This window comes from Phacochoerus africanus, chromosome 2 (genome assembly GCF_016906955.1).
Source record: "Phacochoerus africanus isolate WHEZ1 chromosome 2, ROS_Pafr_v1, whole genome shotgun sequence".
Lineage (NCBI taxonomy): Eukaryota > Metazoa > Chordata > Mammalia > Artiodactyla > Suidae > Phacochoerus > Phacochoerus africanus.
In genome coordinates, this window is record NC_062545.1 from 121,827,754 (window position 1) to 121,851,893 (window position 24,140).

Below are 24,140 nucleotides of genomic sequence, written 5' to 3' on the forward strand. Positions count from 1 at the left end.
TTAAGACAAGGTATACTGCTTACTTGTCCTAAAAATTCCTCCTAAGAGTGCCTTGTTCTTTTAAAGAATCTCTCACGCGTCGCATGCGTGCACACACGTGCACGCACGCGCGCACACAGTGTCCTGAAGAGAACAACTTAGACGAAACTCTGAAAATTATTTTCCTGAGGACAGCTGAAAGATCGGGATGGCAGTCTTCTTCAAGATTGTAGGTCAAGGGGGCTGGAGAAGAGCTTCCTCACTGAATGGAAAATTGAACGAGCATTTCCTCAATTCCAAATTTTATAGCTGTGGGAGTGGCCCAAGAAATGGCAAAAATAAATAAAAAATAAAAAATAAATAAATTTTATAAAGCCAAAAGATTTCTTTCCCTTTCCACAGAATGTGTATATGTAAAGATCCTTGCTCTGTAATGAAAAGAGGGATCCAGTCAATGGGATGCTGAAACCATTAAAAAAGGTTCATGGGGGAACTGCACATGGGTGGATCAGCCTGCCAATATTTGAGTCCATTGATCAATCGTAACACTTTCCCCAAAGAGGAATGACCAGACTTGGTGTGCTTCCTAATGTGACTCAATCACCACCGAAGAAGCGTTCTTGATAAAACCCCCCAAAAAACTGTACCTGAATTTGATCAAGCCTCTAGAAAATAACAGTTTACAGAAACACAGAAGAAACAGAAACATGTAAAATGATACTACAAGGTTGCAGTCAGCCAAATCCAGAATGTGGAAAATTCTACATGAAAACCCTTAAGAAAGAAGGTTTTTTGTTTTTGTTTTTTTGCTTTTTAGGGCCACATGCTCGGCATCTGGAGGTTCGAAGGCTAGGGGTCAAATCGGAGCTATAGCTGCCGCCCTACTCCACAGCCACAGCAGTATCAAATCTGAGCCGCATCTGCAACCTACACCACAGTTCACAGCAATACCAGATTCTTAACCCATTGAACGAGGCCAGGGATCGAACCCACATCCTCATGGTTCCTAGTCAGATTCATTTCTGCTGTGCGACAGAGGGAACACCCAAGAAAGAAAGTTTTTTCAAGAAAGAAATGGCATGAAGAAAGGGAGAAAGAAGCTGAGGAGAACTATTAAAAAATTAAGAGGAACTGAAACCAAATGACAACAAATGCAATGTGTGATCCTTACTTTAATCCCAAACAAGCCAAGTGTGATGTTTTTAGAGAAAAGGGAAAGTTTGAACATGGCCTGGGTGTATTGGAAGCTGAAGGAAATACTGATAATTTTCAAGTTTGATAATGGCATTGTGATTATAAGAAATGCCTTCGTGGGAGACACATATGGAAATATTTACAGGTAAAGTAATACACACAAACAAGATTTGCTTTAAAATATTTCAGGGAGGGAGCTCCCATTGTGGTGCAGCAGAAACGAATCTGATTAGTATCCATGAGGATGTGGGTTCAATCCCTGGCCTTGCTCAGTGGGTTGGGGATCTGGGGTTGCTGTGAGCTGTGGTGTAGTTGCAAATATGGCTCAGATCCCACATTGCTGTTGCTGTGGTGTAGGCTGGCAGCTGTAGCTTGATTTGACCCCTAGCCCAGGAGCTTCCACATGCCATGGGTGCAGCTCTAAAAAGAAAAAAAAAAAAAAAAAAATCCAGGGAAAAAACTGGAAGCAGTGAGAGAGAGGCTGCGGCGGATGAAACAAGGCTGGCAAAACGTGAAAAATAGCTGAAGCTAGGTGATGGATATATTATTCCCTCTTCTATTTTGTATGCTTAAACTTTCTACAATGAAAAGTTTTAAAAACAGAGAAACGGTCAATTATAGGACATTAATAAAATGGAATGTTATACGGATGTTTGAATGAGGTAAATCTATATGTACTAACTAGAAAATGTGATGTATTACTAAGTAATACACTTTAGAGCATCAATTAAAATCCTCACCACCAACTTCATGGAATATTAAAACTAGTCACTTAATCATTCTAAAACCTCAGCTCCTTCACATGCAAATTAAAGATAATATTTATTCTATAGAACTGTTGTGAGGATTAAGAACAATTCACATTCAAGAGGTGTGCACATAAGAACATGGCCCATAGCAAGCATTCAAAAACACTAGCCAATAGTATTATTATTGAAAAATTAAGTTATAAGAAATGTCTATGGTATGATCCTACTTTTGCGTATAAAAGTATATGTATATAAGTTTATATAAATAAGCATAACACAAAGTCTAGAAAGATAAATTCCAAATTGTTTACTGCTAAGGGTGGAGGTGGGTGTGTGAGGAAATAGACGGCATGACGGCTGTGAATAGGGACACTTTCACCTCTTACCTTATGCACTAAGGACTTGTTTAAATCTACTATAAAATATAAAAGTATGCATTACTTCGGTGATCTTAAAATATCCTGTAAATAAAATTTTCAAAAAGCTTTGCTTTAGGCTAATATTTCACATCAGACTAAAAGGTTTAGTGGCTGAAAAGTTCTGTGGTTCCTCCTGAATCTAATTTTATAATATAGTTTCTTTGTCAGCACTGTTGTGTATTTCTTAAAAATCAGTAACACTGAAAACAAAATGTCAATAAAAGCCAAGTTTGACGAGCTTTTATAGTGTTTACCATTAGTATTATTTAGTGAGGTAAGTGGTTGCTAATTACACTTGCTGACATATTCAGCATAAAGTATTTAATATTCTATTTTCGATGATTTTCTATGTCAAGACTAATTGGAATCTTAGGTTTCAAGTACATATGCATTACATTTAGTCGGTATACACTGAAGTTGTCACATGGATAAAACAAAACATAATTATCAAAGGACTGGAATTCACAAAGCATTATATAAGTACTCACTTGAAAAATGTTCTTGGTCAACACCATTACTACTTCCCACTATATTGCAGAACTGTGTATTCGTTATCAAATTGTGCATCCCAAGAATAGCTATAAACATAGAAAAATAAAGTTATTTTTTGCTTCCATCAATTTTAAACATAAAGAATTAATTTTATACCTCAAAATTTCTATCAATGATTTTAACATTTTCTGTACATTTTCCTATTCATTTAAATACACATTTCGCAGCCAAAAAAAGGTGAAAACAATTTAAAGCCACCTACAATCTCTTATCAATAAATACCCTTGTAATTTCTCCCCACATTTCTGAATTTAGACACAGCTGGAGCCAGCTTAACCCTAAACCTATACTTAGCTCCATCTGGTGGCCAAGAGAGAAAGTGAAAACGCTCTATTGTTTTTCATCATTCTCATAAGATTTCTCCAAACATAATGCAATAAAAGGCAGATTTTCAACTTAACTCTCACATTAATTGACATTTGTACATTATATAAGAGTAGAACACTAAAAGCACAGGTGGATATTCATATTTAAGATTAAAGTAGGATCCCTCAAAAATGATAGCTACAAGGAGAAATAAATTTGGTTTTGTTTTTGATGCTCTTTTGCACAAGTGAGGCAGAAGCCACAGTGTGCCTCTGGCCCATCCCACTCTGATGAATGTAACAGTCACAAATCCATTAGTCCTCAGCCCCCCAGGGAATAATATACCTGCTATATTTGTGGTACTACAACTTGGGTCCTATCCCTGGGTCCTTCTCAAAGAACCTTCATGCTCTTTTCAAACATGTTAATTCTTGGGGTTATTTGGTACTAAGATCTTCCCATGCATTATATTTTTCTATGAAGAAAAATAGGTGTGGGTGGAGGTAGCTGGGGGGACATATTGGTCTAGATAAGAAACCTGTAATGATGACAATCATAGGGAGGTTTGCAATGTTCCACATACACTTCAGAAAAGCTGGGAAAGTGCTAAGTATAGCTCAGGACTGATTATTTTATCTACTTTCCGGTTACCCATTTCTGGGTCTTCTGATAAAATGGGATAGTAGCAGATTCTGGAGACAGCTTCTAGCTGAGCACCAGCTGATGAAAGATTTTTATAAGGACTTTCAAAGATGGCAACATAGGAAAAGAGGTCAAAAAATAAATTCCATTAACATAAAGATTTCACCATTAAGAGAATTTAAAGAAATAAAATCCTTTATGTAAGATTGATAGTGTAAAAAACAAAGCCAGAAGAAACAAAATCCTTTATGTCAGATTGATAGTGTAAAAACAAAGCCAGACATATGGTTACTTATTCAACAGCACTTTGCTAGGCAGAGCAAGCATCTGCAACGTGTGCATGGGTGTGTGCAGTATCCCTTCCCCCTACACTCATTCACAAATTGACTTGTTTTAGGAGATACCTGCGAGGTCACACAATTCTGTGTCAGAAGCACTTGTCAAAGCTTCTTCTAACTCTGGATCAAGAGATACTTTTTCTTCTGTAAAAGTCTGTACAGGTTTCTGCTTAGGGATAAATATTTTCCCTGTAAAACAAAGTAGTTTGTTAATTTCACTACTACTGCTAATAATTCATTATCATTTCATTTTAAGAAAAATTACTAGAAGTAGGTAGTTCCTGTTGTAGCCCAGTGGAAACGAGTGCGACTAGCATTCATGAGGATGCAGGTTCGATCCCTGGCCTTGCTCAGTGGGTTAAGGATCCAGCGTTGCTGTGAGCTGTGGTGTAGGTTAACAGATGTGGCTCGGATCCTGAGTTGCTGTGGCTAAGGTGTAGGCCGGCAGCTACAGCTCCATTTCTACCCCTAGCCTGGGAGCCTCCATATGCCGCTGGTGCAGCCCTAAAAAGACAAAAAAAAAAAAAAAAAAATATATATATATATATTAGAAATTTATGCAACTAAGCTGAAATAAAAAGTCAAGATTAACATCTACAATAATTTTCTTTCATCTTCAATATGTATTTATAAGTTTCCAAGGCAATACACTGGCCATATAAGTTGTAATGAAGAAAAGAAATCAATCGAGAAATTTTCCCATTTGTGAAAGTAAAAATAGGCTCTCTTTGGAGTAATTTTATGAGTTATTCTATAAATACTAAATCAAAAAATAAATGAAAAAATGAAAAATCTATGAAAATTTAATGACATTAAGAAAAAAACAGAATTTACTTCCTTATTCCTAAGCAACAAACTGCTTCACTCCCTTGAGGTATGGCAGAGGCAATTACAATTCCAGAAATTCAAGTTCTAATTGCAAATAGATTTCTATATGTCCTGAGTGGTAGTCTGACATTTTCTGTCACTGCTCTTCTAAGCCTCGATGGACACTACAAGGTTACCTGTTAAGAAACCAGTTATTCAAGAAACTTACAGTATTTTTTATGTGACAATCAGTATTTTATTACCACATGGTCAATGCAAAATTGACAGCATGAATGGAATAAAAACTTATAACTGAGGCACAAAAGCTGACCAAACAAGACATACTTACCCATGGTGAGACTGAGTCCAAGATTGTCTCTGATTTCTTTCCTGAGACAGAACTCATGATCTAGAGGCCTATGTATGAATTCACACAAGTGCCAATTACTTTCTTTTCTATCAGAAAATATGTGAGAACACATGGCTTGATAAATCTAGGCAGTGTTCGTTCTATCAAAAGAAATATTTGTGGGCTTAATAACCTGTGCAGTGAGTGTTGTATAATTCTTGTTCAAAGTAAATATCAATAGTAAATATCAAAGTAAATATCACTCATAAAGAATCCTCCCATAACAGACTGCTCCCAAGAGTCTGGCCAAAGCTGGTCAGGTATTTTCAGCTAAGCCCATCTAAAGGTCTTAATTTCTAATATTTCTTATATTTAGTATTTCCATTTGGTTCTTAAAAAAAGTTTCCATGTCTTTTCTGATATTCCCCATTTCTTCATACATGCTGTGTACCTTGTCCAGCAGAATCTTTGGCATTTTTGTCATAGTTAAAGTTCCTGACTGATAACACCAGTATCTGGGTCACCTCTGGGTCTTCTATTCACTGCACACTTTTCTGACTATGGGCCACATGTGTCTTAAGATCTTTGACTTCATATGGGCATTTTTCTTTTTTTTTTTTTTACTTTTTTTTTTTCCCACTGTACAGCAAGGGGATCAAGTTATCCTTACATGTATACATTACAATTACATTTTTTTCCCCACCCTTTCTTCTGTTGCAACATGAGTGTCTGGACATAGTTCTCAATGCTATTCAGCAGGATCTCCTTGTAAATCTATTCTAAGTTGTGTCTGATAAGCCCAAGCTCCGGATCCCTCCTACTCCCTCCCCTTCCCATCAGGCAGCCACAAGTCTTTTCTCCAAGTCCATGATTTTCTTTTCTGTGGAGATGTTCATTTGTGCTGGATATTAGATTCCAGTTATAAGTGATATCATATGGTATTTGTCTTTGTCTTTCTGGCTCATTTCACTCAGTATGAGATTCTCTAGTTCCATCCATGTTGCTGCAAATGGCATTATGTCATTCTTTTTGATGGCTGAGTAGTATTCCATTGTGTATATATACCACCTCTTCCAAATCCAATCATCTGTCGATGGACATTTGGGTTGTTTCCATGTCCTGGCTATTGCGAATAGTGCTGCAATGAACATGCAGGTGCCTATGTCTCTTTTAAGTAGAGTTTTGTCTGGATAGATGCCCAAGAGTGGGATTGCGGGGTCATATGGAAGTTCTATGGATAGATTTCTAAGGTATCTCCAAACTGTTCTCCATAGTGGCTGTACCAGTTTACATTCCCACCAGCAGTGCAGGAGGGTTCCCTTTTCTCCACAACCACTCCAGCACTTGTTATTTGTGGATTTATTAATGATGGCCATTCTGACTGGTGTGAGGTGGTACCTCATGGTAGTTTTGATTTGCATTTCTCTTATAATCAGCGATGTTGAGCATTTTTTCATGTGTTTGCTGGCCATCTGTATATCTTCCTTGGAGAAATGTCTATTCAGGTCTTTTGCCCATTTTTCCATTGGTTGATTGGCTTTTTTGCTGTTGGGTTGTGTAAGTTGCTTGGATATTCTAGAGATTAAGCCCTTGTCGGTTGCATCATTTGAAACTATTTTCTCCCATTCTGAAAGTTGTCTTTTTGTTTTCTTTTTGGTTTCCTTTGCTGTGCAAAAGCTTTTCAGTTTAATTAGGTCCCATGGGTTTATTTTTGCTCTAATTTCGATTGCTTTGGGAGACTGACCTGAGAAAATATTCATGATGTTGATGTCAGAGAGTGTTTTGCCTGTTTTCTTCTAGGAGTTTGATGGTGTCCTGTCGTATATTTAAGTCTTTCAGCCATTTGGAGTTTATTTTTGTGCATGGTGTGAGGGTGTGTTCTAGTTTCCTTGCTTTGCATGCAGCTGTCCAGGTTTCCCAGCAATGCTTGCTGAATAGACTTTCTTTTTCCCATTTTATGTTCTTGCCTCCCTTGTCAAAGATTAATTGACCATAGGTGTCAGGGTTTATTTCTGGGTTCTCTATTCTGTTCCATTGGTCTGTCTGTCTGTTTTGATACCAGCACCGCACTGTTTTGATAACTGTGGCTTTCTAGTATTTCTTGAAGTCTGGGAGGGTTATGCCTCCTGCTTGGTTTTTGTTTCTCAGGATTGCTTTGGCAATTCTGGGTCTTTTGTTGTTCCATATAAATATTTGGATTGTTTGTTCCAGTTCTGTGAAAAATGTCATGGGTAATTTGATAGGGATTGCATTGAATCTGTAGATTGCTTTGGGTAGTATGGCCATTTTTACAATATTGATTTTTCCAATCCAGGAGCATGGCATATGGGCATTTTTCTATAAAAGCATAGCAGAGACTAACAGAAATGACATTTATTTCCAGAAAGGAGCACGCCACTCAAGTCAGGGCTGAAGCTGAGCTGAACCTGGGCTTTCTGTTGCAACTTTAGTTTGATTCATTTCCTTACTGACTTCAAACATTTTGAGGACAGGATTAGCACTTAATCCTCAGCAAGGCCTGAGATGAGAACTCTGGTAAGGTTCTGGAGATCTCCTGAGTGGGCTACTTTTTTGAACTGTAAAGAAGTGAGACTGCCCTTGCATGCAGTCCTGGCTGCCAGCTTTCTAGGGGCTCTGTCTTCCAGTTCCACTCTCCTCTTTTGGAGTTTTGGCAGATCTTTCAGCCCCACTCTTGTGTTGTCTGCTCTTTTGTGAAGCTGGAGATGACCTCAGCATTCCTGTTTCCCTTACTAAAAATCGATGCCTCAGGAATTTTTTCTCAGGTCTGCTTCACTGCCTCGGTTCTTGGAATAGCATCCTTAGCATGGACTGAAGACCTGTAGCAAAGAACTAGAGGGTAGTGCAGTCTCACTCTGTCTCTAGGGCTGCCAATATGGTAGCCACTGCCATATGTGACTATTTAAATTAATTAAAGCTGTGGGATGGACTAGGAGTTTGGGGTTAGAATATGCAAGCCACGTCTGCGACCTACACCACAGCTCACGGCAACACTGGATTCTTAACCCACTGAGCGAGGCCAGGGATCAAACCCGCAACCTCATGGTTCCTAGTCGGATTCACTAATCACTGCGCCACGACGGGAACTCCTAATATTGCTTATTTTGGTGAGATTTTTTTAAAAAGTCTCCTGCAACTTCCTACATCTGGATCAGAAGTCTTTCTAGTTATTTTCTTATTTAAAAAACACCACTTGGCAAATCTGCAATGCATTTACATTAATAAGGATGTTTTAAATCGCATATAACAGAATACTCAGTTTGTAGTGGTTTAAATTGGTGCTTCTCAAGCTTTAATGTGCATCTCATCCACCTAGTGATCTTAAAGTGAAGATTCTGATGCGGTAGCTCTGATGTTAGCTCTAAAAATCAGTATTTCTAACCAACATCTCAGGTGATGCTGACCTTGCTGATCCACAAACCACTCTCAAAGCTGCAATGGTTCAAACAGTAAGTATCTTTAATCTCACTTAATAAGTCCACAGGTAGGTGGCTGAGGGGTTGGTTCAGCAGCCCAATGTTGACATCAAGGACCCAGACTCTATTTATTTCTTCGGTTATAACCAGCATGGAGGCTTTTCTCACCCCGTTAGTCTCAAGATGACCTTTGTGATACTAAGTATCACATCCTCATGCAGCAAGGTAGGACAGGAAGGAAGGGCACTTTCTCCATTGCTAATATTTATAAGGAAAACTGTCAGCAGAATTCTCCTCTGGTTTCACTGACCAGCACTGGGTCACATGCCCATGCTCCAGATGCAAGGGTAGCTAAAGAAGTAAGCATCTGGTTTTTTCAGTCTATTTCAGAGATGGGTTCTGCCAGGAAGGAAGAAGGCAATTGTGAATGGTTGTTAAATAGGCAACTACCACATTTGTCCCAATACTGAGCAAGATGAGGTATATGTCTGTGCTCACTTAATTCCTTGAACATTTCACTATAGCTACACTTAAACATTTTGTGTTTGTTCTCTATGAGTTTTCAATATCCTGTTCTATCTCTATATCCTTTCTAGCACACAGAGGACAGTACGATTTTTTGAATAAATAATTTGGTGATTACCTCCAGCTCAACTACCTCATTCTATAAAGTATAACTTAAATCCCATGGTTTAGAAGTTCCCTTCGTGGCTCAGGGGAAGTGAACCCAACTAGTATCCCTGAGGATGCAGGTTTGAACCCTGGTCTCACTCAGCGGATTAAAGATCCAGCATTGCTGTGAGTTGTGATGTAGGTCACACAGACGTGGCTTGAATCCCGCATTGCTGTGGCTGTGGCATAGACTGACAGCTGTAGCTCCAATTTGACCCTTTGCCTGGGAATTTCCATATGCTGCACCTGCAGCCCTTAAAAGCAAAAAACAAACAAATAAATAAATAAATCCCCTGGTTGAAAAGATACATAGCAGAATTAACACTAGAACATAGATTTCCAAACTCTCAACCCAGTGTTTTTTTTTTTTTTTCAATAAACTGGTGGCTTTCATATTAGCAGTGGACTTCTCAACTCATATAAATGTCTATCCATATGGTGGTACCTAACTGATCTTCTTAGTACCAAATTCTGGAATTTGGGTGATTATTAGATAATCTCTTATCACTGGTTAACAGTAAAGGTCAAATTCAAATTGTTACATCATGATAATTCCATAATACTTTTCACAGTGGTTGATATAACAATTAGAGTGGCATACAATTCAGATGGCATACCTTTAATTGCTGTTTCAGGTTAATCACATTTTCCTGAGCAAAACCTTGCCATCATTTTCAGATGTCTATGGCTGCGGCTAATACTGGCTACACACTGGATTCACCTGGGAAACTTTAATAAATTCTGATGTCCAAGTTCCACCCCAGAAATTCTGATTTAATTGATCTGATGTGCTGTATGGGACATTTGAACTTTTCCAAAGCTCTCTAAGAACTCTAATGCATAGCAGCCAAAGTTAAGAACCACTGGACTGGAGTTCCCATTGTGGTTCAGTGGGTTAAGGACCCAACACTGTCTCTGTGAGGACACAGGTTCAATCCCTGGCCTCACTCAGTGGGTGAAGGAACTGGCTTTGCTGCAAGGTGCAGCACAGATTGCAGATGTGGCTCGAATCCAGTGTTGCTGTGGCGATGGCGATGGCTGCAGCTACAGTTGATTCGATCCCTAGCCTGGGAAGGCCCATATGCCTCAGGTGTGGCCATAAAAAGAAAGTAATAATAACAATAATAATGATAATAATAATAAAATAGCTGCCCAAGTCTTATTCTAGGGACCAATGGAATCTAAAGCATAACAAATATCTAAAATGTTTATTTTTGTAATCCCCATCCACATTCCATAGAGGCATTATTCATAGCTAATTTTTCTCCCATACGTAAACTTTCCCTAATATTTCCAAAAACAAAATGAATCTCATCAGAAAAAAACTATAAAACAAAGTAAAATTTCCAAGGGCTTATAGAAACTTTGTGATATAGAACTTTGCTCTATTTATATAGTTCTGAAATAGTTTGGTACCTCTTCTGATACCGTCTTTTTTTTTTCTTTTCATTTTTTTACATTGAACTACAGTTGATTTAGTGTTTCAGGTGTACAGCAGAGTGACTCAGCTATACATAAATTTTTTAATATATATTCTTTTTCAGATTCTTTTCTATTAGGTTATTACAAAATATTTTTTTAAATTTTTTATTAAAGTATAGTTGATTTACAAAGTGTCTTCAATTTCTGTTGTACAGCAAAGTGACTCAGTCACACACAGTTCCCTGGGCCCCACTGCCCATCCATTCCAAATATAACAGTTTGCAACCAAATACTGAATACAGTTCCCTGTGCTACACTGTAGGTCCTTGTTTCCTGACAGTCCTCTTTATTTTTAAAAAATTTATTTATTTTCATTTATTAAAGTTTTATTGTAGTGGATTTACATGGTTGTAATAATGATACACCTCTTTATAATTTCTCTGTATATAGACATTTTTTGTTATAGAATTATTTAGCTTACACAGTATTGTGTTTTTGTTTTTAACAATATAAAAAGGAATCCCTTTATATTTCATGATTGGCATAACACAAATACACTGCAAGAATTATCCTTTAATGTGTAGATATAAAATCTAGTTACAGAAAACTGAAACACAATTGAGAATCCAGAAATAAACTCTTATATTTATGGTCAAGTGAATTTCTATAGGGATACCAAGATAATACAATTAAAAAGAGTTTTTTCAACATATGGTGCTGGGACAACGGCATAACTACATGCAAAAGATGAAGTTGGACCCTTTATCTCATACTATACATAAATAATTCAAAACGAATTACAGACTTAAATGTAAGAATTAAAACTATAGCACTCTTAGGAAAAAACATGACAGTAAATTTCCATGACATGAGTTAGGCAATGATTTTTTTTAGATATAACAATAAAAATACATGTTATAACAGTTCCCATCATGGCTCAGAGGCAGTGAATCCGACTAGTATCCAAGAGGACACAGGACTGATCACTGGCCTTGTTCAGTGGGTTAAAGGATCCAGCATTGCCATGACCTGTGGTACAGGTCACAGACACAGCTCAGATCCCACATGTGGCTGTGGTGTAGGCTGGCAGTTACAGCTCCAATTCAACCCCAGCCTGGGACTCTGCATATGCTGCAGGTGAGGCCCTAACAAGCTAAAAAAAAAAAATATATATATATATATATACACACACACACACACACACACATATATACACACACAAGCAACAAAAGAAAAAAATAGATTGGATTGTATTCAAATATAAAACATTTGTGGACAATGATATCATCAAGAAAGTGAAAAGGCAAGGTACAGAAATGAGAGGAAATTTTTTCAAATCCATATAAGTAACATATCTAGAATATATAAAAATGTTTATCCATAATAAATCAACTATTTATGGATTGACAGATCAAATCAGTAATAAAAAAGACATCCCAATTTAAAAATGGGCAAAGGATTTGAAGAGAGATTTATCCGAAGACATTACCGGATGTCTAAAAGCACAAGAAAAAATGCTCAATATCATTAGTCATTAGAGAAATGCAAATCAAAACCACAATGTGTGTTATCACTTCACACCTACTAAGATAGCTATAATAAAAAAGACACAAGTGATGGTGAAAATACAGAGAAGTCGGAATCCTAATACACTGCTGGTGAGAATGTAAAATGGTGCAGCCACTTGGAAAAACAATCTGGCAGTTCTTTAAATTGTTAGAAAAGTTACCATATGACCAGCAAGTCTACTTATAGATATACATAACAACTGTACACAAAATGTTGACAGCACCATTATTCACAATAACACAAGGTGGAAATAATCCAAATGTCCGTCAACTGATAAACAGACGTGAGTTTCCACGCAGTGAAGTATTATTCATCCACAAAAAGGAACGAAGAATTGATACATGCTAAAACATAAATGAAACTCCCAAACATTAGGCTAAGTGAAAGAAGCCAGTCATAAGTACATATTGTGCAATAATAAATGCTGGAGAGGGTGTGGAGAAAAGGGAACCCTCTCCTACACTGTTGGTGGGAATGTAAACTGGTGCAGCCACTATGGAAAACAGTATGGAGGTTCCCTAAAAAGTGAAAAACAAGAGTTTCCATATGTCTAGCAATTCCATTCCTGGGCAAATATTCAGGCAAAGTTATAATTCAAAAAGATACATGCCCCCTAATGTTCAATGCAGCACTATTTACAATAGCCAAGGCATGGAAACAACCTAAGGTCCATCAACAGAGGAACAGATAAAGATGTGGTACAGTTATACAATGGAATATTACTCAGCCATAAAAGGAATGAAATTATGCCATTAGCAGCAACATGGATAGACCTAAGATTGTCATACTAAATGAAGTAAGTCAGATAAAGACAAGTATCATATGATATCACTTATATGTGGAATCTAAAATATGATACAAATGAATTTATTCACAAAACAGAAACAGACTCACAGACATTGAAAACTTATGGTTACCAAAGAGGATAGGGGGTGGGGGAGAGATAAACCAGGAGTTTGGGATTAGCATATACAAACTACTATATATAAAAGAGATAAACATCAAGGCCCTACCGTATAGCACAGGGAACTATATTCAATATCCTGTAATAGACCGCAATGGAAAAGAATATATACATATATATACACACATACATATTTGAAACATCCAGAATAGGCAAGTTTATTTATTATTTTTTTTTTGTCTTTTTTGTTGTTGTTGTTGTTGCTATTTTTTGGGCCGCTCCCGTGGCATATGGAGGTTCCCAGGCTAGGGGTTGAATCGGAGCTGTAGCCACCGGCCTACGCCAAAGCCACAGCAACGCGGGATCCGAGCCGTGTCTGCAACCTACACCACAGCTCACGGCAACGCCAGATCGTTAACCCACTGAGCAAGGGCAGGGACCGAACCCGCAACCTCATGGTTCCTAGTCGGGTTCGTTAACCACTGCGCCACGACGGGAACTCCCAGAATAGGCAAGTTTAGAGAGAAAAAGTTAATTAGTGGTTTCCTAGGGCCGGGACTGGAAAATAGTGTGAGGAATGGAAACTGACTGTTCATGCATACAGGGTTTCTTTTTAAGATAAAAATGTTCTAAACTTATGATTGCTATGATAACTGCATAATTCTGAGAATGTACTACAAATTACTGAATTGCACACTCTAATTGGGTAGATTTTATGATGTGGGTTGCATCTTAATAAATATTAAAAAAAATACTAAAGGGCTGACACATGAAGTATGGGCTTTTTTGTCTTCCTGAGTAAATTTATGCTTGGTCTCCTAAAATGCAAAGAGGAAAAAAAAAGGAATAATTTTCTGAGACACATTTAGCCAGAAAGTATGTTTGTGCTTCTTAGCCAAAATCAACTGTTTTCTGAAAAATACATAATTAGCAAACCATTGGATCAATTCCATATTAACAGAAAACACCTTTCTAAACATGTGAAATAATTTAGTCTCATATCAATTAGATTTAAATTAAAAATCTTAATTACTATGAGATAATGATAAACAGAGCTCCATTATTTGGTTAATGTGATTTGTGCCCTCAATATCTTGAAGGACACGTGAAATGTTAGGCTTTTATCAGATACAGAGGCATTATGTAAGGTGTGTGTGTTTGCAGAAGGTAGGAAAATGCTTAAATTTGATACTGCTTTTATTCATATCTGCCAACTTATTAGTACCCTATTATGATCACCTTTCTTCTGACATGTTTTTTTCAAATCATGGATTATTCTTTACAGAAATTTCAATCTCATTCTGATAAAATGATTCAACATATATAAAAGAACCTTACTCTTTTTTTTGCTTTATAGGGTCTCACCTGTGGCATACGGAAGTTCCCAGGCTAGGGGTTGAATTGAAACAACAGCGGCCAGCCTACACCACAGTCACAACACAGGATCCAAGCCGAGTCTGCGACCTACACCACAACTGACAACACCACCAGATCCTTAACCCACTGAGCAAGGCCAGGTATCGAATTCACATCCTCATGGATATTAATCGGGTTCATACCACTGAGCCACAAAGGGAACTCCTTAATTCCCTACTCTTATTTCCTCTGGAATTTCTTGCATGTGTAAGTAAGACAGATTGTTTTTCAAAACAAACAACCCAGGAGGACTGAAAACCTCAGAGTCCCAAGTATCTGTATCAGTGGTTCTTAAACTCAGGAAATGAGGATTGGCAAGGCATTGATATTTTTGAAAAAGCTCCCCATATACTATTCTGATTCTTACCTACTCAGGTTGATAAAGTGCTTATCTGTAATAATTATGGCTCTGAAAAGATTAGGATGAGTAATCCCATATTGATCTAATTTTACTTTTTCTTTCCTTGAAATTTTTAATATTTATATTTATTTGGAATAATGTATAAAAATTATTATACATTTTCATTCTTTAGTAGACAGCATTCTATTTATGATTTTAATTTCTTTATTAAACGAAGTCCAAAATTGGATTTTTGAAAACTAAAATTACATTTCTTTACATTGCAGCAAAATATGAAAATAAGCAATGACTAGATCAGAAAAAAATTTCTCAGATTAGTATGAAACGACATGAAACGACATGCTCCCCACCCCAAATGAAACAAATCAAACAAAAACAGGGTTAGCACTCCTGGTTGCTAAGAATGTTAAAACAGTTCACTAATGTTTCTGCAATTACAAAACTGCAGCTAAGGAAACAGAAGAAACCAAGATAAGAATTCAAATCATGGTAACTTAAATGCATGGCACTTATCCAAACCTGTGTTTGTGCCAAAGGGGTGGGGCGGGAGAGGACTATCTTGCCAAGATCCTTGTTATTGTTTCCAAATCAGTAAGATATAGTGAACCATGTTAATGATTTTATTTCCAGGTCCTTTCTTCACCAGTCCTCATCTCTTCTGTTCTGTTGTTATCAAGCTACATCTACCACAATGTTAAGAATTACTTCAGTCATAGTCTCATCCTTTCTGAGTATATATAAAGAACAATAACTAGAAATAGAGGCATCTTAATTATTTCAATTTTACAGAGATGAAAGGCCCTAGTTAATTTTACTATGTGTATTTTATAAGCTACCTTGTTACAGCAAAGATTTAAGGGCTACTATAATCTCCACAAAGGGCTTTAGGACATCCTTTTGGCAGGAAGTGCACAAACCTCAAATCAACCAAATCAAAGGATGAGAGGTCAGATCCTGGAAAGGCATTTTTGTTTTGACCCAACAGCACACAGGACACCTGCTCAATGCTGCAATATGATCACCAATAAATGATTCTTAATTCAATAATTGTTTAATGTGCTTGCATATATTAATGACCTAGAAAGATATCATAAGGAAAAAAAATTTAAAAATCCTTTCTTTAAGGAGCTTATACTCTAGTTGAGGAAATAGGATATCTCTAATACATGATACTGAAAGTTCCCTGGTGGCTCAGTGGTTAAGGATCCAGCAATATCACTGCTGTCGCTCGGGTTCGATTCTTGACCTGGGAATTTCCACATGCTGCAGGTAAGGCCAAAAAAAAAAGTAAGATTCTAGAGACTTCCACTCTTCCACTTCTGGTTAAAATGGAGTAATAGGGACAGGATTTACTCAGGAATAAAACAACCCCCAAATGAACAAATAAAAGAAAGAAGTTTTCAAGATAATGATCCTCAGGCAAAAAAAAAGTGACCCCTGAGGGATGAGAAACAAAATGAGCCCTACGACTGCCCAGCTTACTGCCTGGAGAAAAGTGTCCAGGCTACAGCACAGGGAGCACAACCCAGGCAGAGCTATGAACCGAAGAGATGCACCTCGGGTCCAGAAAGACCAGGGCAGCCAGCATCTGTAAGGACAAAGTACCAGAGAGGAGAGAGTTACACGAATAGCACACTCTGGAAATATGTAAAGGGCTGCCTTTTAGAGTTCAGCAGAGTACTGATAGCACATGTGTGATCAAACTACCTTACGCCAAGAGCAAAAACATCTGAAAAAACTAAAATAATTCTGTCGAGAGTAATGAGGGGCTGGGAATAGAATGTGGTCCTTTCTACCAGCCAGACTGGAAACCTCATCAGTCCCAGGGCACTGGGTAGGGAACTCAGAAGGGTCTTGCCTCAGTAGTGGAGAAATAATGAGCCCTGTACCCAACACTGCTCCAGTCTCACCTAACAAATCTTAAAATCAAACCCCGAAAGAATCAAATTGTTTCCAAGTAACTTAATCGTGTCTGAGAATGAAACTCAAAACTATCTATAGGGATACCAAATCCAGCCCCCCAGAAGTTAAAATTCATAATGTCTGGTATCCAGTAAAAAAAATTACCAGCATGCAAAGAAACAGGGAAATTTGATCCATAAGAGAAAGAAAAATATATCAATCTATTAAAACTCACTTAGCAGTGACAGATGATAAAATTAGCAGGTAAGGCTATATGGACAATGTGAAACAAAAAAAAAAAAAAAGGAAAGGGAACAAACAACTGATGGGTGGGATAAATAGGAAAGATATACTATTCTAACTCTAATCAAAAGAAAGCAAGACTGGTTATATTATTACCAAAGTAGATTTCAGAGTGAAGAATATTACCAGGGATAAAGAAAGTCATTTCATAATGATAAAATGGGCAATTCACCAAGAGGACATAACAATCTTAAATCAATTAAAAAGAAAAAAAAAAACTAATAACAGTGCCTCACAGAACATGATTCTGGAATGATTAACATCAAACTCTATGGTATGCGAATTAGATAAAGACATGGCAGAGGAAAAGGAATATTCAGAGTAGGTATGTTTTTTGTTTTTATGGCTGCATCTACAGCACATGGACATTCCCAGGCTAGGGGTCGAATTGGAGATGTAGCTGCTGGCCTAGTCCACATCCACAATAACACCAGATCCAAGCCACACCTGTGACCCACACTGCAGCTTTCGGCAACACCAGGTCCTTAACCCACTGAGCGAGGCTGGGGATCAAACCTGTATCTTCATGGACACTGTGTCTGGTTCTTAAGCCACTGAGCCACAACAGGAACTCCCAGAGTAGGTATGTTTATCCAGGGAAAGTTTCCCATAAAATATGAGTGATGAACAATCCAACAGGCTAACTCCTTACCTCAAAGGAAAGATGAGTGAATCATTTAAAAGATATAGTAACCAGTCTACAAAGGAGATGCCTGCATCTGCATGACTAACTTCAAGCACCTACACTACACAACAGCGCCTGAGAAGGCCACTTTTTAGAGGTAGATAAGGGATATCTAGAGCCCATTCAGATTTGAGAACAAAAACAGAGCCAGTCTGCATCTTGAATTTAGCAGAAACCAATTTCCCACTGACTTTGGCAGTTTTTAACTATGATCCTTCTGGTTTATTAAGGAATCAGGTCTGCCTTTTCGCCAAAGAAATCAAGTACTCAGATTTCTGGAAGAGGCTTCCAGAAAAGAGGGACTATAGTAAGTTTTATGGAAGGCTAAAGTAATTGTGGATAAATAATCTGGAAAGTATAGGAGAAAGCCTTAGGTTAAGGCAATCTAGTTAAATTGATCTTTAGTAAGCAGAGTGGGCATAGGAGATTCTTGCGAAGAAAATCCAAGGGCATTTCTTTTTCTGGAAGGGGAAGGGAAAACATCACAAAGAACAGATGGCTCTACCCCAAGGGCCAACCCGGAACACAGGTTGCTCTGTAAGGAGGGGAGGAGCCCAACCTGAGGGCATCAGCTGCTTGAATGGAATTCTTTGATGATGACTAGGCCTAGTCTGTCTGTGAGATAAGGGACACCCGGAGGGAAGGGATGGGGCTCTTAGGCTAGGTGAGGGTGAAGTGTGATATTAGAAATGGAGAGGAAGACTCCAGGTAAAGTAAAGTAAAATGCACATCAATAAGAAATATTAAAAACTGGGCCAAATCATTTCTCTTAAGTGTCAATTCATGGCAAGGTTCTATGCCTTATCTATCCTGGAGATAGAACAGTCAAGATATTAAAAATATGGTGAGAAACAATAATCAGAGTATAGTCAGAACTCTGCATTTTCACCATTCTCAGGAATAAAAAAGAGCTGAATGAACACTCTCCTTCACCTTGGTCTATGCCTCAGTTATATCCTTTGCAACATTTCAAGGAGAAAGAGGTAAAAAGCTTCCCAACATTTTAATATTGTATCTTCAAGTAAGGAACATAATTAGAATTATATTACTGTTTAAATTTTCTTAAAGGTTTATTTTCTCAACATTCTGAACATAGTAGGATCATAGGAAAGACATTTCTGTGAATCTTTACCAAGATTATTTGATACCATGATACCATTCCTATCATGAGCTTATTAGATTTACATAAACTTAACAGATGTGTATTGTGGATTCTTCCTTAAACAATGCACTTGAAAACAATCCTTAATATACCTTTTGTCGGCTGTGCCTTATTAGCTGCCTAATATCTCCTTTTCACATTTTTAAAAACTTTTTTCTTTTTTCTTTTTTTTTTTTTTTGTTGTCTGTACCCATAGGATATGGAAGTTCCCAGGCCAGGGATCAAACCGGAGCCACACTAGTGACAATACTAAATCCTTAAACTGCTAGGCCACCAAGGAACTCCCCTAGTATCTTCTTTTTGCTATCAACAAAACAATTTTTTTTTTTTTTTAGGGACACACTTGTGGCATATGGAAGTTCCCAGGTTAGGGGTTAGTTCCCAGGTTAGGAATCGGAGCTACAGCTGCCAGCCTATGTCACAGCCATAGCAACGCAGGATCCAAGCTGAGTCTGCAACCTACACCACAGCTCACTGCAATGCTGGATCCTTAACCCAATGAGCAAGTCCAGGGACTGAACCCAAAACCGCATGGTCACTAGTCGGATTCATTTCCTCTGCGCCACAATGAGAACTCCAACAAAACTACAATTATTAAAAGCAGAATATTTACTAGTGTAGGATAAAATGTTCCCCAAAATGCACTGACCACATAATGCCTTGAATTTCACTTAATTAGGATCAATTCCTCCTTCTCAGATGTGGACATGTGCTTTTAATTCTGTAGAATGTACAAATACAAAACAATCATTTCACAAATCACAAAATGAAATCACTAATTTATCACTATATAACAACTCTCAAGTGTTTTTACTTTGTAGGTCTTTTAAAGGCATTTTGAGATAATCTAGAGAGATCAATTTTGGCATGAGTATATAGCTTTTGTTCATGGTCAAAAGGAAAAATCTTGAAATGTCTACTTTTCAGTTTTATGGGGATTCCCTTCTGTCACATCAGTTCTGTGCAATTTAGCTCCAGAAAGAATATGCCTTTGAGTGAAAAATTAATAAGTATAACTAATCATCATTTAGTCTCAGAATATGAAAATAGTTGGAAAACTATTCCTTTTAGTGGTTCCCAGCTTTTTTCTTTTTTAAAAAAGTGAGCAGTCATCTGACTGATCTTTAAAAATAATTGACAATGAGAGACCACTATGTGATTTTGCATGTAACTTGGAAGGAGTTCAAGGAATTGAGTGAATTGCTCTAACATTCTCTGGCAGTGAAAGCTAATACTGCCACTGGGGACTGAACTCTGAGACCAGTCAACTTAGCATGAAAAATGATTTGGTTCAGAGGCCATGGCACATTTTACGGATTCTAACCATTATAAGTACACAAAAAAAGGTAAAATGCTTTTATTTCTTAACAGGTTTGCAAACTCTTTAAAGAAGAGCCAGGAGAACCTCTTCTGTCTAGGAAGGCATCTTTCATTTGAAAGTCCATCTCCTATGAAATAAGCCATTAAGTAAGAAATCTGGGACTCAACCCAGTTGTTCAAGTAAAGGGTCACTGGAAAGGCAGCTTAAAAAAATAAGCTTCTGGGGTTCTCTTGTGGCGCATGGGGTTAAGGACCTAGCACAAAAACTGCATGAAGTAGTCAAGGCAGATATGCAGACTGTATGATTCCATTATTATATAAATGTCAAGATAAGCAGAACTAACCTAACTGTATTAAAAGCTATGATGGTGGTGACCTTCAGGAAGAATAAAGAGGAAAATGACTGGGAGGAACCATGATGGGACTTTCTGGAGGTACTGGTAATGCTTTGATCTGGCTGGTGATTACATGGGTGTCTTACCATGCAATTCAGTGATTGTATCCTTCTCATTTGTGCATATTCTGTAAGCATGTTATACTTCAATAAAAAGCTCATTATTTAAAAAAATGCTGTAGTCTTAATCACTGCACCACAGCTGCCCATAAATCATGTGCTATGTATATTATAGCAAAAGAAGCAGTAAAAATACTGAATGTGTTATAAAAAGAAAACCACTGATTGTGAATGCAAAATTATTTGCTTTCTAATTCAACCACTTCCATTTATTTCATATCCATACATAAAGTAAAAAATAAGAAAAAAAATATAAAATAAAACTATTACATATAGTTAAGGATATAATATTTTTTTCTATGGTTACCCATCTTCTTCACTTCTACATTTCTCCCTTTTGATATTTTCTTATTATCCACAATTCTTCTCTACCTTCTTTCCTAACACAACTAGTCCTCCAAGATCTTCTCCCAGGTGAGACATCATGAAACAAGGGCACACTGGGATGTTTCCTGGGTCACCTTAGGACAAATGCAGCTCTTTCACATCTCTTATTTCTCTTCTTGTCTTCAAATTCCATATTCTTCCTGACATCCCTTGTTCTCACATCTCTCCCTGTTTCTACCTCCATTATTCTTCCTAATTATACCCCCAGGTTCCACCTGAAACACACGTAAAAGTGATATCATAAATTATGTTCTCCTACATAAAGAGGGCTGAACCTATAGTGTTCATATGGCTGCACATATGAAAACACAGTCAGCAGTCTTTTCTATGACAAATACAAAGGAACTGGTGTTTTTTCTCTCTCTGATTCTTCACACTTCACTATGTATTTTTTTTTTTTTTTTTGGTCTTTTCGCCTTTTTCTAGGGCTGCACCTGTGGCACACGGAGATTCCCAGGCTAGGGGTCAAATCAGAGCTGTAGCCACCGGCTTATGCCAGAGCCATAGCAACGCGGGATCCAAGCCGCGTCTGCGACCTACACCACAGCTCACAGCAATGCCGGATCCTTAACCCACTGAGCAAGGCCAGGGATCGAACCTGCAATCTCATGGTTCCTAGTCAGATTCATTAACTACTGCGCCACAACAGTAACTCCCTATGCATTGGTTTACAAACCTTTTCCTGGCCCCGAACACCAGAGGAACATGACATTCCCAGCACTAACAATAGTTTGATGGTTAATTTTATTTGCCAATTTGGCCAGGCATAGTGTCCAGATATTTGGTGAAATAATCTGGGTGTTTCTGTGAAGGCATTTTTTGGGTGAAATTAAACTTTAAATCAGTGGATTTAAATAAAGCCATAACATGGTGGGCCTCATCCAATCAGCTGAAGGCCTTAACAGAATAAAGGCTGATCTCTTCTGAGAGCAAGAAGGATCTCTGTCAGCATACAGCTTTCTGGACTTGAACTGCAACTCTTCCCTGGCTCTCTAGCCTGATGGCCTACACTTCAGTTTTTATACTTACTGAGCCTCCACAATCACATAAGCCAATTCTTTAATGACCATGAGAAAAAAGAAAAGAGCTGGAGATGTCACATTCCCTGACTTCAGACTATAAGACAGAGCTACAGGCATCACTGTGGTATTGGCACAAAAACAGACACACAGACCAATGGAACAGAATAAAGAGTCCAGAAATGAACCCATGCACTTATGATGGTCAATTAATCCATGACAAAGAAGGCAAGAATATACAATGGAAAAAAAACAGTCTCTTCAATAAATGGTTCTGGGAAAATTAGACAGCTCTCTCTATAAAAAAAAAAAAAATGAAATTAGAACATTCTCTAACACCATACACAAAAATAAACTCAAAATGGATTATAGACCTAAACGTAAGACCAGATAGTACAAAACTCCTAGAAGAAAATATAGGTAGAACACTATTTGACATAAATCATAGCAGTATTTTTTTTTGGGTGTGTCACCTAAGGCAAAAGAAGCAAAAACAAAAAATAAATAAATGGGGACCTAATTAAATTTAAAAGCTTTTGCATAGCAAAGGACACCATCAACAAAATGAAAAGACAACCCATGGGATAGGTTGAAAATATTTGCAAACTATATGACTGATGAGGGGGTAATATTCAAAATATATACACAGCTCATAAAACACTATTAAAAAAACCCAATTAAAAAATGGGTTGATGACCTAAAGAGATCATTTTCCAAAGAAGACACACAGATGGTCAACAAGCACTTATAAAAAGGTACTCAATATCATTAATCATCAGGGAAATGCAAATTAAAACCAAAATGAGATATCATCTCACACCTGTCAGAATGGATATCATCAAAAAGAAAACAAATAAAAAATCCTGGTGAGAATGTGGAGAAAAGGGAATCCTTGTACACTGCTGGAAGGAATATAAATTGGCAGTCACTATAGAAAACAGTATTGAGGTTCCTCAAAAAACTAAAAATAGAAACTACTATACGATCCAGCAATTTCAGTCCTGAGTATATAGCTGAAGAAAATAAAAACACTAATTTAAAAAGATACATGCACCTCAATGTTCATAGTAGCATCATTTACAGTAGCCAAGATATGAATGGAAAAAGATGTGGTACATATATACACACATGGCTATAAAAAAAGAATGAAGTTTTTTCATTTGCAACAACATGGATGGACTTGGAGGGTATTATGCTTAGTGCGATAAATCAGATAGAGATAGACATACACTGTATGTTATCACTTATATGTAGAATCTAAAAAATAAAACAAACTAGTGAATAAAACAAAAAAGAAACAGACTCACAGATACAGAAAACAAAGTAGTGGTTACCAGGAGGAGAGGGAAGGGGGTTGGGGCAAGATACGGGTAGAGAATTAAGCTGTACAAACTACAAAGTATACAATAAATAAGCTACAAGAATACATTGTACCACACCAGGAATAGAGTCAATATTTTACAACTCTAAGTGGAGTATAACCTTTAAAAACATAAATCACTGTGTAATATACCTGAAAACTCACACATCATGCATCAACTATATCTCAGTAAAAAAGGAATGAACATCATAAATCAACTATACCTCAATTTTTAAAAAAGGAATGTATGAGTCAATAATAAATCTCTCTCTCTCTCTACACACACACGCTTTCTCTCTCTCTTTTGGTTCTGTTTCTCTGAAGAACCCCAACTAATACAAGTATCAAAGGTAGTGATTCTCAACTAGAGATGAG

General features: G+C 37.3%; 1 protein-coding gene across 2 annotated transcripts in view; it reads right to left on the bottom strand.

Annotated features, from left to right (window-relative positions):
- Positions 1-24,140, bottom strand: part of TMOD3 (tropomodulin 3) — an 84,910-nt gene that overhangs the window by 16,507 nt on the left and 44,263 nt on the right. For both annotated transcript variants that reach the window (XR_007133089.1, XM_047766340.1), the window contains exons 4-5: positions 4,246-4,368; positions 2,830-2,919 (exon numbers count right to left, since the gene is read on the bottom strand). Coding sequence is in view for 1 of the 2 variants with exons in the window: in XM_047766340.1 (XP_047622296.1) it covers positions 2,830-2,919; positions 4,246-4,368 (213 nt within the window). In the remaining variant the exon portion in view is untranslated. The remainder of the gene's footprint in view (positions 1-2,829; positions 2,920-4,245; positions 4,369-24,140) is intronic.